Genomic DNA, 17,154 nt, shown 5'->3' with positions numbered 1-17,154 from the left:
TGAGTTATCGATTGTTTGAAAAGCTATCGAATAAGAATTGTTAAATAATCAACAATATTTGCTTGTTAAAACATTTACAAGTTTACTAAAGATCATATTTCAACATTCCATTAGCAATAACACCTGTTTCAGGTTTGGCAAGGCCTGCATATTTATCTTGAAATTTGCAAAGCAAAATGTTTGTAGATTTGTAAAAACAAACCAATATGTACATACATATAAGTTTACATGGATATTAACTGTCAGCCACCCCAAATGTTAGATATGTACATATGTATATATTTCATATTACCAACTGTAGCGCTTTCACCAGCGACATAATAAAATCATTTCGTGTCACCACCAACCCTACACCCACTTTATGGCTATCGATCCACTATAGCGCTGAGTAAAACAAAAATCCACCACCTCCATGTACTACTAAATAACTTGCATGCTAGTGTTTAGCTGTTGTCATACATGCTCCCCGGTCACCATACGCTTGACAGGACATACGAGCATCAAGAATTGACAAAGGCTGTGTGGAAGAAACTTATTGGAGTTTCAGGCGATGAAAGCGGTGACAAATCGTCTTTATACATAAATATATTTGTATATAGACTTATATGTGTTATATGCATATATGTATATGTACTATATTCTTAGCGGCTCGTTAGAACTGCAGAGAATTAGTGGGTGTGTGCTGTTTTTTTGTTTGCACGAAAATTCAAGCGTATTTTACAAACAATATAGCTTTAGGCTTGCGGGTAGTGCATATTTAGTGCGCAGGCGCTGGCAAAGGTGTCAAGAGTAGTGCATACATGGAAAATATGCCGCATGAATTTACAAAAAAAGTAAAGTTTTTAATATATAAAACGGAATAATAAAACAACAATAGAAAAGCGCAAAAACAAATTTGACAAGTAGCATAATCGACTTGATAGGCACCGGCTATCGATTGGATAATTAAAATTGACTTAAAAAAAATTAGTCAACCATTGTCACTTTCATTATAAATATAAAATTAATTTTTACTCACTGGCATTCATTCATGATTTCCTCCTGGCTGCGAACTTGCACCGGTGCCAAATCCTCAACATTCTCTTCGAAATTTCCGAAACATTTGGTTATTTTTTCATCAAATGTATTAACTAAATCCTCAAGACTACCGCCGAATGTTTCAGCAAAATTATCAACTGTATCTCCAACGGTGGAACGTTTATCGCAACCATCATCACCGGGCGCCAAACCAACATCCAATCCCAACTCAGCGGCCAATAAGGAATTACAATTGGGACTTATTGCACCGCCGTCAACCTTATCAGCATTAGTGCCGTTCGTCATGAGCACGCCATTCCTGCTCACATGTGCATCACGCACAGCCTCTTCAAGTAGGCGCATCTTGTTTTCCTGCTTCATCGACGAATCTTTCAGATTCAAATTCAATGTATCATTAATCGTATTTTGATTGGTAATGAAGTCACAACCGCCCCATTCATCAGTCTCCTCGAATTTAGCTAATGGAGCCTCGAATTTCAGCTCGGCCATTTTGGTGCCGAGGTCACGCATCACGCACGTATGCTCCGCGGGAGGTGAGGCTGGCGCTGTTGGCGGCGTCTTGACGCTTTTACTGAAGGTGCTTAATAAATAATGTTATGAGACAAAAAGGGAAGGCCTAGCAGTTTTGTTCGGTGTTTATCTGCACAAATATTTGCTTGCTTTAGTTTTATTTATTTGCACTAAATTTGATTGTATTGCCTTTTTTCACTGCAAAAAGCTTTCCGCTTTTTCACTTGGTAAAGCCTGTTTGTATGGCTGTGTTTTCACAACTTTTCACTGGGGGTGGTATGTATAATTTTTTTTATTTTGAACCTTTAAAAGAATTCCGCGCACTTTTACGAATTATGGCAATGCTTTTTAGCACGTTTTAAGTGCTTTTCACACACTTATTAGGATTTTTCCTTTAGAAAATTCACAATTTCACTGAACCGCGACGCAGCGCAAAATCACTATAACCTTTTCTTTTCAGCTCTGCAGAACAACAAAAACAAAATATTGAAAACATCAAATGACACCATGCAATTTACTCACCATGGATGTCATAATTCACCGCAAACAGTGTGTTGTGCAGTGGCGTACTGGGTGTTTCAGATGACAAAAAATTAGTCAAAGATATTACATTTATTTTTTATTATTGCGATGGAATATTTATAATTATATTTATCAAAATTTTTTACATGGAAATTTCTTGCAATAATTAGTAAAATATAATAACGTTTGAATTGAATTTACAATAGTCTTGGGTATTATAATTTTTCCAACATAACAACATACGGTTTAACCAATATTTTTTTACCAAAAGTTCAGGAAATTGGTAATAATGATTAACATTTCAAAGAAATAGGAGTTAAAGATAGGCCATATAAAAAAGTAGTAATTATTAAAAAAAGGAATAATCCAAGGTTACATTTCCGTTTCCGTGTTTGTGTTTATAATTTTTTTCATTATATATAGTGGCGATTTCTATTCGCTTTTCGTTACCAGGATTAATAGAAATATATTTGAACTGCTAATTATGAAAATATTCTCATCTCATTATATTAAATAAATGAATAAATCAGGCTTCGCGAAAGTTATAACGAATAAATAATTTAATTTAAATTATCGCACAGATGTCAAAGCAATTGAGCTTGGGCAACTCTGTATTTCAGATTTCCCGAAACGGGTGTGTTCTGAAAGCACAAACGCAAGGAAAAGTCACTATCGAGAGAACTGAAAACAGTTGCTGTAGGAAAACATGAAAATAGCTCGTGAAAAGTGAAATTAAATAGTTGAAAGTGCGAGTATATCAAATTGGAAAACCGCGCTGAATTCCGCAAACAAAAATTTCGTAAAAAACACGTGAAAATTTAATAGCAAACAAAGTTCATTAAAAAGGGGGTGCAGCAACAGCAGCAGCTGAGAAGTAGTAACAAAAGAAAAACGTCTGTGTACGGCAGCCGCAAACAAAGAGCGAGCGTAAACGAGTTTAGGGAAGTGCAAAAAGAGCGTGGGTACATGTGAGAGTGCAAATGAAACCGCTAATTGCAGCAACACAAGCAGCTTTTAATAGCAATAACAACACGACAGAAGACTCCCTACAAACGACACACGGTACAAAAACAATAGCAAAGCAATCATCAAGGGGCTAATTACATAGAGTTGTTTTTGTTGTTGGGAACTTATTGGAGAGGGGGTAAACAAAAATCATACTTTTGGAGCAGCTACGTGCGAATGCGAGAGAACTTTGGTCAACTAAATTGAATGATTAAAGAGCGTATGTTTAATAATATCAACAACAAATTAAACAGGGGCGTCACATGGTGGCAGAGCATAGCCTGACGGCAACGCTATCGCGAGCAGCGATTCTTCATTGAATGGAAAGCAAGCGACAAGCGAGCGTTGCGGCAGCGACGTCAGTGTCGGCTACGTTGCTGATGTGAGGCTATTGGCTATACGACGGCATTGAGTATGCCAACAGAAGAGTTCGTTCCAACAAGACGGGAGCAAAGCAGCTGAAGAATTTCAGTAAGATTTGTGTAAAGAAAAAACAATGTTTGTAATTTAAAAATTAAACGACTTAAAGAAAATCAAATGCTAAAACTATGATTTTAAACGCGTTGCGATGAAATGAATTTTAGTGTTAAAGAAAATATAATTTTTACAATGAAATTGAGACGTGCGAACGTGCTATGGATGATGAATTGTCTTAGGAGTAAGCGGGGCGGTGAGGTGAAGCTGAAGTAAGAAAGCAGCGTTGGCGCAAGTAAATCGAACATATACCGAGCGTGAATATGTAATTCATATACATAAATGAAGTTGAGCAAAAATGTTGTATTACTAAAATATTGAAAATGTTCGAAAACTGAAATGAAAAGTGCAAATAATTTGTTTAATTATACAAAAAAACAGAAAACATGTGAGTACATACAGAAAAGGCAATACATATTTAACTAATAGCTAAAGAAGAAGCAGAATAAGCAAAAGTGTAGATAAGTAATGCAAGAAAAAACAGCAGTGCTAAGAAGCAAAGCATTATTACGTTCAAGAGCAGCAAAAAGTGTATTGCCGAGTATAGAGATTTGTGGAGCTGTGAATATACTATGTAAATTGATTGAACATAAAAAAAGTAATATATAACACACATGAAATTGCATACAAATATTAGGAAATATTAAATATTTTGAAATACTATATTAAATATTTGGTGTAAAGTAGTTAAAATTGTGTTAACACAAACGCGCTGCGGTGAAGTAAGACAGCGAGCACTTGTGGGTAAGCAGAAGTGGCGACGTGTACGAGGGGGCGTTGGGCGTAAACAGCTGTGAACACAATTTTTTATGTACAAACGTTGGACAATTTGTGCATTTTATCTATAGTAATGGTGATAAACGAAATTCGATTATTGAAGTTGACTTCACAATATCTGTGTTTTGGAACAAATCCGTGCTGACTAATTAAGAAAAAAATACTTTACGTTGAATTACATTGCTAACGTGGGATTGGTTACACAAATCCACACAAAATATAAAAAGTATTTATGTATACGTATACATGCTTATGCCGATTGGAAAAAATAATTAGAATACATATAAATGTAAATATTTCATATTTAGATAAAAATTTAACTACAATTTAAGATTGTAGTGTAGGCATTTGTTTTCCGCACTAATACCAATTAATAACATGACTACCGCCGATTGTATGGAGTCACTGCTCAGCTCTATGTCCAGTACTTTTGATGCTGAATGCGCTACGAGCACCGCTGAAGGTGGTTCGCTGCTCAATCACGATTTGGCCGAAGACAAAACGCTGAAATGGCGCACTATGGTGAATAATCGATTCGCATGCAAAGATAAGGACAGAAAAGCACAAACACATAAGCAGCAGCAGGCGTCAACGACGTCGGCCAACAGCACTCAACAGGAGTGCAAACAAAGCCAAAACGGCAGTACCAACAGTAGCAACAACAATAACAACACACAACCTATAAAACTAGAGCAACTCGCCAAGGGCAGTGGTGACAACAAGTTGGAGGAGCTGAACAAAACAGAAAATAAAATAAAATTGACTGCACAGGATCAAGAAGATCGTGCATCTACAACCGATTTTATGGAAGAACAAATGAAAGCTTTGTTGGCGGATGATGAGGACTTGCAACAGCCGACTGAGACCACAACAAGTGGCGCTGCGCTGGCGGAACACATGCAATGTGTGTCGGCTGTAAGTAAAGAGGAAGCAATCGGTATGGAAGATAAATTATCTTTACATGAAAGTGAAACTTCAATTGCGGCAGGCGTCGGCCCAGATGCAGCGCACAGAAAAAGACGCAGCAACACCAGCACTAGCAATAGCAACTGCAGTAACTACAATAGTAGCAGTAATGCCAGCATTGGCACAGTCGCACAAGGTCAATCCGATGATAGCTTTCATGACGGCATTACTGACACAAAGCGTACATGCCAACAAGTTGTGCCATACACAGCGGATGCACAGCAGGAAAGTGGTATGACAGCCGAGTCAGCAAATGAAAATTTGGAAAATTCTTTGGTGGCAGCTACCATTAGCGCGGATGCTGCAGACTTAGTTATGGTCGAATTGGTTTCAATCAAGCAAGATATTGACGATATTGATGAGGATTTGCTTGCAACATCATCTAGAGGTGACTCATGTGACATCTCGAATGTTGATACTATAACAACAACAGCAATTACACCAACATCAAATATGCTGCTAACGACGGCAGCACAACAGCCGAAAGCGGAACTCACCAGCACTACCACCAGCAACATAAATAGCAGCACACTACTTAGCTTAGAGCAGGGAGTAGCCGGAGAGAATGAGTGTGTGAAAACAACCGATAACGATGTGGCCAACAGCGATGCTACTGATAAAATTGTAAGTATTTAAGCAAAAGTTATAAAATCGCTAAGGTGGAGAAATGTAGGTAGGAAGTTATGAAATAAATAAAAAAAAGTTGGCTAAACATTAATCCGTTTTGCGACAAAAAAAATGTTCTCTCAAAAAAAAAATGATTTTATTACAACGTAATACCAAAACTTCAGTGAAGGAGCGAGGGTGCGACATCGGGGACTATTCCTCCCTGGGCCTAGGTAGGACTGTGCTCAGCAATAATGATTTGCAGAACTTTGTCTCGAAGAATTTAGTAAAATCAGGCTTCAGGTTTTCTCTCTACGGCCCTGCCCTGCTGGAACTATGTGTAATACTATGTTCCGACCCATACTTAATCACGGGATTTGTACTGTTGAATAGAGTGTCTCACTAATCTACTAGATTTGTCAAGTTTCGTCACACAAAAATGACATTTGTTAATCTTGTCACTGAGGAGATTTGAAATCTCCTTGTGCGACTCTGTTTGTCAGTAAGGAAATCTATTACAAAATCACAGCTGATAACACTACAAAAAGTAACTAAATGGAAATGACAAAGACCTCAAGATGCCTCGCGAATCTAGAGTGGCCGTGCGTAACTTTGTTTTGAATTTTTCAAAGTTCAACCTATCTAGAATAGACTACGACATATGTATATACGAAATATGTGACCAGCGTACAATGAATCCCCGCATGACTCATGGGCTTGCCGTTAAATGATTTCGATAACAGCTAACGTAAGTTTTGCCACCAAAATGGGGATTGGATAATTGCTAGTTTCTTGATTTCTCAATCGCTTTATAATGTAGAACTTAAGGTCCATTAATAGCTAAGGATGACGCCATTGGAGTCTTACCTACTACTGAAGGTCCTATGTAACCGGAACGAAACGGTTCGTAAAAATAGGATTCCTAGATAACTCATTCGATTGAATAAGCATAAAATGTGTTACATACTCTCCCTCGCCTTCGGTGGCAAACAATTCCATTCGTGCTCCAGTTTGCCCTCTAAAAATTCACTTATATACGTATGTATGTATGGATACGTGTGTAGTTCGGTTAAAGCAACACTCATCTACCCAACTACGATCATATTCACTTTATGTTTAGTTCGGCAGCTTTTTCTATTATGTATTTCGTGCTTTTGCAAAAAAGTATTTGCTTTTGCCTGCACTTGCTGTTACCAACTTCTTTGTTGCTTTTGTTCTACGTGATTCTTTCCGCAAATTTTTTAAATTTTATTTCGCTAGAAAAAAATGTTTGAAATTCAAGAGAATTAAAGAAGCATAAAATTGCAAATAAAAAATATACAAATGTACGTAGACCCACTCCAATTTTGGCGCTCTCGAAAGCTCTCTTAGCTTTTACTATTTCTGGTTGGTTGTTTTATTAAATATCTTTAAATAAACAAATAATTATCACCTATTAGTTAATAAAGCGTTATTTTACCTAGTTTTATCTGCACTTTGCCCTTTCCCATATTCGTGCTTAAGCTTTCTGAAGCTTTTCCTCTTAGTTGCAAATCATTTTGCCACCCATTATTAAGAAAATTAAAATTTACTAGAAATAACAGTATAAATCCATCCTTTGCATATAGAAAAATTTAGTTATCTAGATATGTGGCACTTGTTTGAAGTTCAGGGAATTCCCTCACTTAGTGCCACCGCTGCATGCTACTCAAATGAAAGCTAGCAAATGTTTAGTTTTCGCCGTCCACTAGCAATCGATTCGTTCATACTACGTATACATTTACATAAAAATATATTTATTTGTGTATGCTTATCTCTTAGATTTGTTAATGTAAACTAAAAATCACAATCCCGAAAATGGATTTAGTCCCGAAATTTATTTTTCGGGATCGTATTAAAATTTTTCTGACAAGAGAGGGAGAGGATGTAGTATACTAAAATAAAATAATCGAGTACCGAAATGTTTACAATCCCGAAATTTATTTCACGGGATCGGGGTTTAATTTTCTGGCTAGAGAGCGTGTATATAAAGTAATAAAATAATAAAATCGATTCCCGAAATTTAGTTACAATCCCGAAATAGATTTCACGATATTGGTTTTTAGTTTTCTGTTGAGTGTAGGTAAATAAAGTAATGAAAATTTATAGAATAACAACGAATTTCATATCTTTAAGAAAATACATATTCGGTGCACCCTGTACCTAAAACGAAATTAGATTTATAGAAGAGTTTACAATTTTCAAGTATTTTGGATCCAACTCTGCCGTTAAAAGCTCACAGTGGTGTACCTTTAAGCTTTTGGCCGAAGTCAAAAGCTCTTCGAAAGCTAGCGCCAACGTGGTGCTAAAATTTTTATGAATTTTGTTAAGTTTCTTCTAGTTATAAACAAAATTCCATACCATACAACTAGTAAGTACAAAATTTGTAACCTCTAATTGACCCCTGCGAAACTGCAAAATGTCGTTCGGCTTGTCTATCAAATTAAAGGATCATTCTGTTCAAAACCGCGCCGAACAGCTCATTGGATATTTGTTTTCTTTATTTTAGGTCGATAAGTAAAGTTCCGTATACCCGTTTTGGGAAAGTTTTCATTAAGCTCACTCGGCCATCTGCACTTCATTCGATTCTAACGCGAGCTCTCCCGACATTCAGTATGCCACCTCTTTCGGGATTGGCAGCACTATTCGTACACAAGTGTCTATGCACATATCGATTCAAAGCAGCGCGAGCTTTCAGTTCCAAAACACGTGCATAACGCCACTAATGATATCATTTTTGTGTTTATTTGAGTGGATGGAATTTTATTTTATTCTCTTATTGTTTTTTCATTTCTTTTTTGTGGTATATACCTATTTGGTGTGTCCGAAATTCGTGTTGGAGTTTGAGTCAGGTCGGAGTATGGTAATTTCTAGTTTGAAAAGGTTTTGCTCGCGTAGGTTGGTGAGATTGAGGAAATGGTTGCTTCAGATTTTGTAGTAGACGTGTTAATGGATCTAGAAGCTCTGGCGAGATGCTTAAATCGGTTTAGTGCACCTCGTTAGACTAAGCTTTTGCAACGGATTATATATTTTTGTAGTGCTTGCGGCTTTCATCTCTCTCTTTGCGGTATTTTTGAGTCAATAATGAAAGAGATGGAAGTGGAGAGTTCTGTGTACACTTTTTGAACTTTATGAAAGTTCTCGCAGTTAGACCTCTGCAAAGGTTACGTCGTTCGTATATCGATTAACATACTTAATACCTTCATAAAGAAAACGAATGATTTCAAAAAAAAAAAAAGATTTATTAGAGCCTACCACCATTGATATCTCCGTAGCAAGATTTTTTCATGATTCTTTTCTATTCGGCCTTATTAGTAATTAAGGGACTTATTACAAATTAAAGGCCTCGTGGACTGTGGTAGTAAAGAATTTTTGCCTTTCTTATATAAATAATGAGAGATCAAAAAAGGATTTGTGAATCTCGGATCAGATTAGGATTTTTCGTTCCTTCCAGATAAGAGTGGAAAAGGGGCGAGGTGTACAAGGGCGCAAGGGTAAGCATGATGGCTCCAATCTATGTACATAACAGAAGTAGAGATCCTCTGCAAATCTAGATACCAAAATCGCCTTTCGCCTATCAGACCACTCCAGTGTCTTCCATGCAGAGGTCACAGCAATTAAAGAAAGCCTTCTTGTTCTGGTAAAGGGTTCCAAGGCATAGCGATATCGTTGGAAACAGCGAAGCAGATGAACTAGCCGTAAAGACATTACTCTACAATTAGACACCGGAAAAGAGGGTATTTATATGCCTCTGGCTACTTGCAATCAATCGACAACTTATTATAAACATAACCGCGTCTTGGTAGAACCAATCTCTGACTTCGTCGATAAGCAGGCAAAGGTAACATGAATGGAATATGGACCGCACATGCCGACTATTAACATTTAAAAAGGAGAATGTAAGAACTCAAATTGGAGAAGTAACAGGTCGCTGTCCAATAAGAAGACATGCCAGTAGAATGGGAGCGTCATATAACGACTATTGTAGAAACTGTCAGGAGGTAAAAGAGGAGGAGACAATTAAACATATTCATGTGATTGTAAGACTCTATATAAGAAAAAGATAGCAACCATCTGTCGAGGTTGGAAGGTGTCCAGATAAAACTGTTCGTACTGATAAACTCAATCAGAAGCACCGGTGGTTCAGAGAGAGAGAGCTAACAGATGAGGTGACTTTTGTTCCAGTGTCATCACATTGGTCCCCATAAAGGCTTAGGTGCGTCGTTAGACAGCCACTTCAGGAACCGTAATTTTAATCGGAATCTCATCTTAGAAAGGGATTCTACGGATTTGATCCCTATAATATGATATTCCGACTGAAATTTTGGGTTTGGACCCCTAGCAAGGATTTCAAAAAGCCTATTCTAGAATTCTTTAGTGTCCTCAGAGCCTAAAGGGTTACATGCCTATTCCTTTTGGGATTAATTTTAAATCCGTAGTGTAGTTCCTGGGGTCGAAACCCCGCCGAGAATTTCCTAAAGCTTTTTTTTTAATTTAATAACCGGGTTAACCGTTTGATAGTTTTCGCACCACGGCGTTTTCCAACGATACCGAATTATGTGTTTATTTCTTCTTCGGTCCCCTTACTAATTTTCCAAGCAGATAATTCTTTAAACTCTGGCATTTTCTCAATCACAGGCTACAAATGCGCGTGCGGCCAGTGTTAGTCCGCTTCGTCGCTTACGACGTACGCGTCGATTCTCCGAAGTTACTAATCCACCCGATTCTCTGCCAGCTGAGACGAGAGAGGCGGTGACGAAAGTAGAAAATGCGGAAATTGCAGTAACCGTTGACGAAGCACAGCCAACAACGAAGCTAGAGCCGGTTCAAAACATTAATCTTCCTACTACAACAACTGATGCTGCTGGTCCGCCAACAGCTACAACTACTATAGCAGCAGGTGCGCTTGAAACAGCGGCAGCGGCGGCGGCAGCTGCTGCACAAATCCAACAGCTGCAGCCGGTGAAGCGCGGGCGTGGACGTGGCAGAAAAATCACTGTGACGATGGAGGGCTTTGAGCAAAGTGTTGACTTGTCGGCTAGAGAGGAAGATAAACAGCAGTTGGCGGCATTGGCGGACGCTGCGATATTAGCAACGACAAGCGCCGCGTCGCAAGAGCGCAAAACAGTTGGACGCAAACGCAAACAACCGGATGACGTGGAAGGTACAAATGTAGTGACGTTGCCAGCCATCAAAATAGAGCAGGAAGATACTACTGTAAGTGGTAAGGACATATCGTTAAGTCCTGGCAACGGCGATGGCGGTAAGCGCATGCGGCGCAGCGTGCGGCTGGGTAACCGCAACGATAGCAGCGCGACACCTAGCGGCAACAGCAAACAGTTGGTAAGTTTGAATATAGTTCGCATTGCACTTAATAGCTTAACATGCGTACCGTTACTTGTAGGATGGTCCACCGCTTGAAGAAATCAAAATTGAACCCACGACTTGTGTGGTAAATCCACAACTAACACTAGTCGACCCGCTAAGCTTGACGGAAGCCCCAGGCAGTGCCGGTAAGTTGTCCATACCAGCGGCAGAAGAGCGGACGCCACCAAAGAAACGCGGGCGCAAGTCAAAACTACATCACCTGCAACAACAACAGCTGCAGCAACAGCAACAGTTAGAAAAATCACAATCTGGTGCAAGTGGCGCGAATAGCGAGAGCAGCGACCATACGCCGCCCGGCTCAGCAACAAAACGCAGCAGTCACCATGCGGACGTTATCATACCGAAACGATCACAGCGACGCATTAAGCCAACGACGAAAATACTTGAAAATAGTCAGCTACGCTATGAATTCGAAACGACTAATATGGTGCGTTTGACGCAGGCGCAGAACTGGGAGGATAGTGGCGGCAGCGGTGGCCAAAACGTCGAGTCCAACGCTGCGCTAGAAACGGATAAAGCGCATACGGGCAACAAGCAAGTAAAGACGGAGAAGGCTGAACGCGCGGACCCCGCCGATGAAAAAGCTACTAGCCACGGTTCAAACTCTGTCAAGAAAAAATTGTGTGGTAAACTATTGCGCGACATTGAAGCATCGCGCGCCGCATTGCTAGCTGAAGAGCAAGCGCAGCTCGCGCGTCCACGCGTAGACGTAGATAAGTTCTTGGGTGAAATCAAAGCGGCGAAATGGCATACAAATCGTTTGTCAGAGGAGCGCAAACTAACGAAGAAGCAGCAGCGCAAGCTAGCCAAACAGAAAGAAAATAATTTGCGCAAACTTGGGCTGCGCCGCAACACTAGCGAAGAGGCCAGCGATATAGAAAGCCTAAGCGACAATGAGGAGTTCGTGCCGACTACGCGCGTACAAGTGGAGCGACGCAGCCATACGCTGCGGCAACGCTCCGCCATTAAAGAGCGAACACCAACACCAACCGCTGCGCCGGCGCAGTCAATTCCTGTGCGCGCTGCAACCGCTTCGCCGACAAGCGCAAAGGCGGCACGAAAGCCGCAAGCGCGCCAACGTAATGCCGTTGAGAAGTCGGTAGCAGCAGCAGCGACCACAAAGTCAACCACAAATGTTGGCGTGTGCAAACAGAAATTACTGAAAGCGCCCTCGCTTGAAGTCATCGAGATAAATGAATCATCACAAGAGCTACAATCGCCCAGCGGCCGTTCAGTGGGCCTGGCAGCTGCCACAGTCAGCGCGTTAAACGCAATCGGCACTGTGGTTACCATACCTTCACCGCCGCCACCTGCTAGAACTGCGCAGCAACGCAATTTAATTTGCTACTGCGAGAAGAAAACACAATTCTACACGCGCAACACCCCTGATACGGCCTACTGTTGGGCCATTGACCACATCGAGGAGCAGAAGGTTGGTTGTAGTAATCAACTGAGCGGTGAAGTGTTCAATCTGCTGCGGCCCAGTCAGCGCGTCAGCTATATGGTGTTGTGCGAGGACCACAAGAAGCGGCTGAGTACACACAATTGTTGCGCCGGTTGTGGCATATTTTGCACGCAGGTGCGTATCGGTTAGGAAAATATCTTTTGTAAACACTAACTAAACTTTTGTGCTTCCACTTGCAGGGAAAATTTGTGCTTTGCAAGCGTCAACACTTTTTCCACGCCGAATGTGCCGAGAAGTTCATACTCAGCAGCCCCATAGATGCGCAGCAAACGGCCAGCAACTACACTAGTCCCACATTGGTGCTGAAGTGTCCGCACTGCGGCATCGACACGCCAGAACGTACCTCCATCGTCACGATGAAATGCCAAACATTGCCTGTATTCTTGCCTAGTCAAAGAGCGCCAAAGATGTGAATACAAATTGAGACCGCACTCGAAAAACATATGCCAAATAACCGTTATTTTTTTCATTACAGCAAAGCTGCGAAAATGCCGCTACCTGTTTTGAGCGGCGTCGCGCAACCAAATGGCCATTCCAATGCTGTGACTGTTAACAGCACTGCAGGCGTAAACGCTGGCGTCGGCGCATCAACGTCGTTTGCTGCTGCTGGCAGCGCCGCCAGTAACACTGTACCGCTACGTACGCTGCGTACACATCAAATCAATTTCGAGCAGCTGATACCCGAATCCGTTATGAATGTGGTGCTGCGCGGTCGTGCGCCAAGCAATCGCGATGCGCGCCGCGGCGCCAGCAGCACACGCAGCTCTATGTCGGAGTTCTCCACGCGCGACATGTACTACGCGGTGAAGAATGACGATCTCGAGCGCGTGGCTGAAATACTCGGTGCGTGTTTTTGCGAAAAAATAATAAAAATGAAAATAAAAATTTATAAATACGTTTCTTTTGACATATTGCAGCCTCTGATTTCGATATGAAGACGCGCATGCGCGAATTCCTTAATGGCACCTGCTTGCATTTGGTGGCGCTTTCTGGCACCTTGCCGATGGCCTTTCTGTTACTTTGCAAGGGTTATGCCAAGGAGTTCATAAATATGTTGGACCGCGAACTGCGCACCGCGGCGATGTGTGCGGTATTGGGTGACAAGTGTGATATACTGAATTTGTTCATACAATGCGGCGCTGATTTGGCAATAAAGGTATTTGAAAAAAAAAAAAAAAAAAAATTACATGTTAAAATGCAAAAATTATTTTTTTTCTATCTCTCTATTTTCTTTAATTTTTGACACTTAGGGCCTGGATGGCAAAACCTGTCTGCACATTGCCGCTAAGCTTGGTAATCTGGAAGCGGCGCAATTAATTATCGATAGTTATCGCTCATGCCGCAGTATATTGAACTTTATGGACTTTATAAATACACAAGATGATGGTGGCTGGACCGCTATGGTGTGGGCAGCAGAGTTGGGTCATACGGAAATTGTGAGGTGAGTGATTTAGAAAAGGCTTCTTGCGACTTTCGGGTCTACCTAACGGGAAGGAGCGCGGTTTTTAACCAATCAAGAATTATCAAAAAATCATGTATGTTTTCTACCGTTACGACAACAACCTAACGGAATCGTGAAGGAACTTATGCAAGCAAAATCAAAAAGACTACCCTACAAGAAAACGGAACTAAATCAATGCTCTTATTATTCTCATCTCTCTCTTCACAGTTTACTACTCAATCACGGTGCCGATCCGAATATTTGCGACAATGACAATAACACTGTGCTACATTGGGCCACATTACATAGTAATGGCTTGGAGACAATCACAATGTTGCTGCAAGCCGGCACCGATTGCAATGTACAAAATGTGGAGGGTGATACACCGCTGTAAGTATGCCGCTAGGATTTCAGCTAACAAAAACTAACTCTCTCCTCCGTCTCTTTCTCTCTTTTCTCTTTCACTCCACACTCTTTTGTGCAGTCACATCGCCTGCCGTCACTCCATTACCCGCCTCTGTATTGCGCTCATCGCCAACGGCGCCGATTTGATGGTCAAGAATAAAGCCGACGAATTACCCTACGATTGTATACCGCACGAGGATTCGGAATGTGCACGCACTGTTGGTTTCAACATGCAAATGCGTTCATTCCGTCCGCTGGGTCTGCGCAGTCGCATTATTTGCGATGACATATCGAACGGACGTGAAGCGCGTCCGATACAAGTCGTGCGTAATGAGCAGAAATTGTGTGGCAGTCTGAATGGCGCTGAGCAGAATGGTGGCAATGAGCTGCTTGGCGCTTCTGCGGCCGCTGCAGCACATGACGAGTCCGATGAGATTATGCTACCCGATCTGAAGTATATAAAAAAGTCGATAATTCTGCAAAATTGCACGCCAATCGATTATCGTGTGGCGCAAATGCGCATCTGCTCGTGTATGGATGGGTGAGTGGTGGAAAAATAAAATAAACTTTTTTATATGAAATATATATACATATATCTTTTCGATATTTGCAGCTGCATTTCATCACAGTGCCAATGCAGCGAGGCGTCGGGTCAAAATTGGTACACGGCGGAAGGCCGTTTGAGCGCCGATTTCAATTTCGAAGATCCAGTGCCCATATTCGAATGCAATGACGTCTGCGGTTGTAATAAGGTGAGTGTGGGAGGGAATCGGAGCAAATATTATAATTAAAATTTTTAGGTTATGCAATAAAATGCGAATTTATTCGATTATTTTGGAACGATTGATTTATTATTTTTAAAATTGTTTAAATTAATTATTGTAAGTATTATTATTTATATATTTTTTGTTTGTAATTTTTTGATCCATATTTTTGTTTATAATTTTTAAAATAATTATTTAATTTTTTTTTTAATTTTAAAATTTTAAAAGTTTATATTTTATTTTAATATTTTTTATTTGTTTATATTTTCTTATTGTTTTAAACTTTTAATTTATTATTACTTTTTCTTTTTTTTTATTATTTAATGTTTTATTTCTTCTCTATAATTAATTTTTTTATTTGTAAAAAATATTTAATCATATAATTTTATTCTCTTTCAGCTCTCTTGTCGAAATCGTATTGTTCAAAATGGCATACGCATACCACTGCAAGTGTTCGAATGCAATGACACCACCAAAGGTTGGGGTGTACGCACCCTCGTGCAGGTGGCGAAAGGCTCTTTCGTCTCCGAGTATATCGGCGAAATACTCAGCAATACGGAAGCCGATCGCCGCACAGACGACAGTTATTGTTTCGACTTGGAAAATGGTCATTGCATCGATGCAAATTACTTTGGCAATGTTAGTCGTTTCTATAATCATTCGTGCGAGCCGAATATTGTGTCGGTGCGCGTGTTTTTCGAACATCAGGATTATCGTTTTCCGAAAATTGCATTTTTCGCTTGTCGTGACATACAAGCGGGTGAAGAGTTGTGGTGAGTTTGAGAACTCTTAAAATTTTTATTGATTTATTTTATTAAATATTAATTTATCATTATTATTTATTTTTTAAATTTTTTTCAAACATTTTCTCGCAACAGTTTCGATTATGGCGACACCTTTTGGCTTTTCAAAAATCGCCATCTCTCGTGCAAGTGTCTAACCGCCGCTTGTCGTTATGCGTCGGCCAAACCCGACGGCGCTGATGCTGCGCCGCCCACGAATGCGGCGTTGTTGTCCACTACTTCGGTTTCACTCGGCGCTCTACAGCAGGCGTCTGAGGCAGCAAGCAATAGTAATTTAAGAAATGGTCATGCTGCCTAAATGTTTGTAGTTTTAAGTTGTAATTTTAATTTAATCTTATGTTATTGTATAAATGGAAGAAAATATAAGCACGATTTGTTAATCAAATAAATTATTTTTTTTAAATACATTTGTTAATTAATTTTTTATTTTAAATTTGTTTTTTAATAATTTTTTTTTTTAATTTTTTTTGAATAAATTTATTTTTTTTAATAAAAATTTTATGAAATATAGTTTTATAAATATTTTTCTTTGTTGAAATAAATATGAATAGTTTATTTGGTTAATTTTTTGTACATATAATTTATTTTTTTTAATATTATATATTATTTTGTTTATAAAATATTTTTGATGAAACAGGTTTAAAATTTAATGTATAAAATTGTTATACAAGAAAGTCCAGAGAACTATGAATCAAAAATTTTGAATATATTTTTATTTAAAAATTTTTAAAGTATTTTCTGAATCATTTAATTTACCTTTTTTATTTATTTTTTTATTTTTATGTATTTCTTGAATTAAACAATTTTAAATAATTTTTTTATTTAAAAAGTTAAAAATTAATTTTAAAAAATTTTTTTTTTAAATATTATTTGTTTACTTTATGTTATTTATTTTAATTTATTTATGTTTTTTTTAAATTTATTTATGTTTTTTTTTTTAATTTTTTTTATTTTTTTATGTTTTTGTTTTTA

At 39.2% G+C, this 17,154-nt stretch overlaps 2 protein-coding genes across 2 annotated transcripts in view; one reads left to right on the top strand and one right to left on the bottom strand.

The window, feature by feature from the left end:
* The window catches only part of LOC105232065 (fasciculation and elongation protein zeta-2), a 33,438-nt gene extending 31,421 nt beyond the window's left edge, over positions 1-2,017 (bottom strand). The window contains exon 1 of the mRNA XM_011213648.4: positions 1,019-2,017. Within this exon, the coding sequence (XP_011211950.2) occupies positions 1,019-1,548 (530 nt within the window). The 5' untranslated portion in view covers positions 1,549-2,017. The remainder of the gene's footprint in view (positions 1-1,018) is intronic.
* Positions 2,018-2,706: 689 nt separating this feature from the next.
* Positions 2,707-16,582, top strand: LOC105232064 (uncharacterized). Its single transcript, XM_029552754.2, has 12 exons — positions 2,707-5,916; positions 10,555-11,259; positions 11,321-12,883; positions 12,949-13,178; positions 13,245-13,612; positions 13,687-13,925; positions 14,020-14,210; positions 14,439-14,600; positions 14,695-15,156; positions 15,229-15,367; positions 15,779-16,152; positions 16,258-16,582. The coding sequence occupies exons 1-12, from the start codon at positions 4,705-4,707 to the stop codon at positions 16,478-16,480; spliced, it is 5,868 nt and encodes a 1,955-aa protein (XP_029408614.2). The 5' UTR covers positions 2,707-4,704; the 3' UTR covers positions 16,481-16,582.
* Positions 16,583-17,154: the final 572 nt, after the last annotated feature.

The sequence above is a fragment of the Bactrocera dorsalis genome, chromosome 4 (assembly GCF_023373825.1).
Source record: "Bactrocera dorsalis isolate Fly_Bdor chromosome 4, ASM2337382v1, whole genome shotgun sequence".
NCBI lineage: Eukaryota > Metazoa > Arthropoda > Insecta > Diptera > Tephritidae > Bactrocera > Bactrocera dorsalis.
Note: the sequence above shows the minus strand (reverse complement) of the source record. Positions and strands in the feature narration are given on the sequence as shown.

Coding starts and splice junctions, on each gene's coding strand:
- LOC105232064 (XM_029552754.2), top strand. CDS start 4,705: ATGACTACCGCCGATTGTATGGAGTCACTGCTCAGCTCTATGTCCAGT. Junction 11,260..11,320: donor GCGGCAACAGCAAACAGTTG/GTAAGTTTGAAT, acceptor CGTTACTTGTAG/GATGGTCCACCGCTTGAAGA. Junction 13,613..13,686: donor GCGCGTGGCTGAAATACTCG/GTGCGTGTTTTT, acceptor GACATATTGCAG/CCTCTGATTTCGATATGAAG.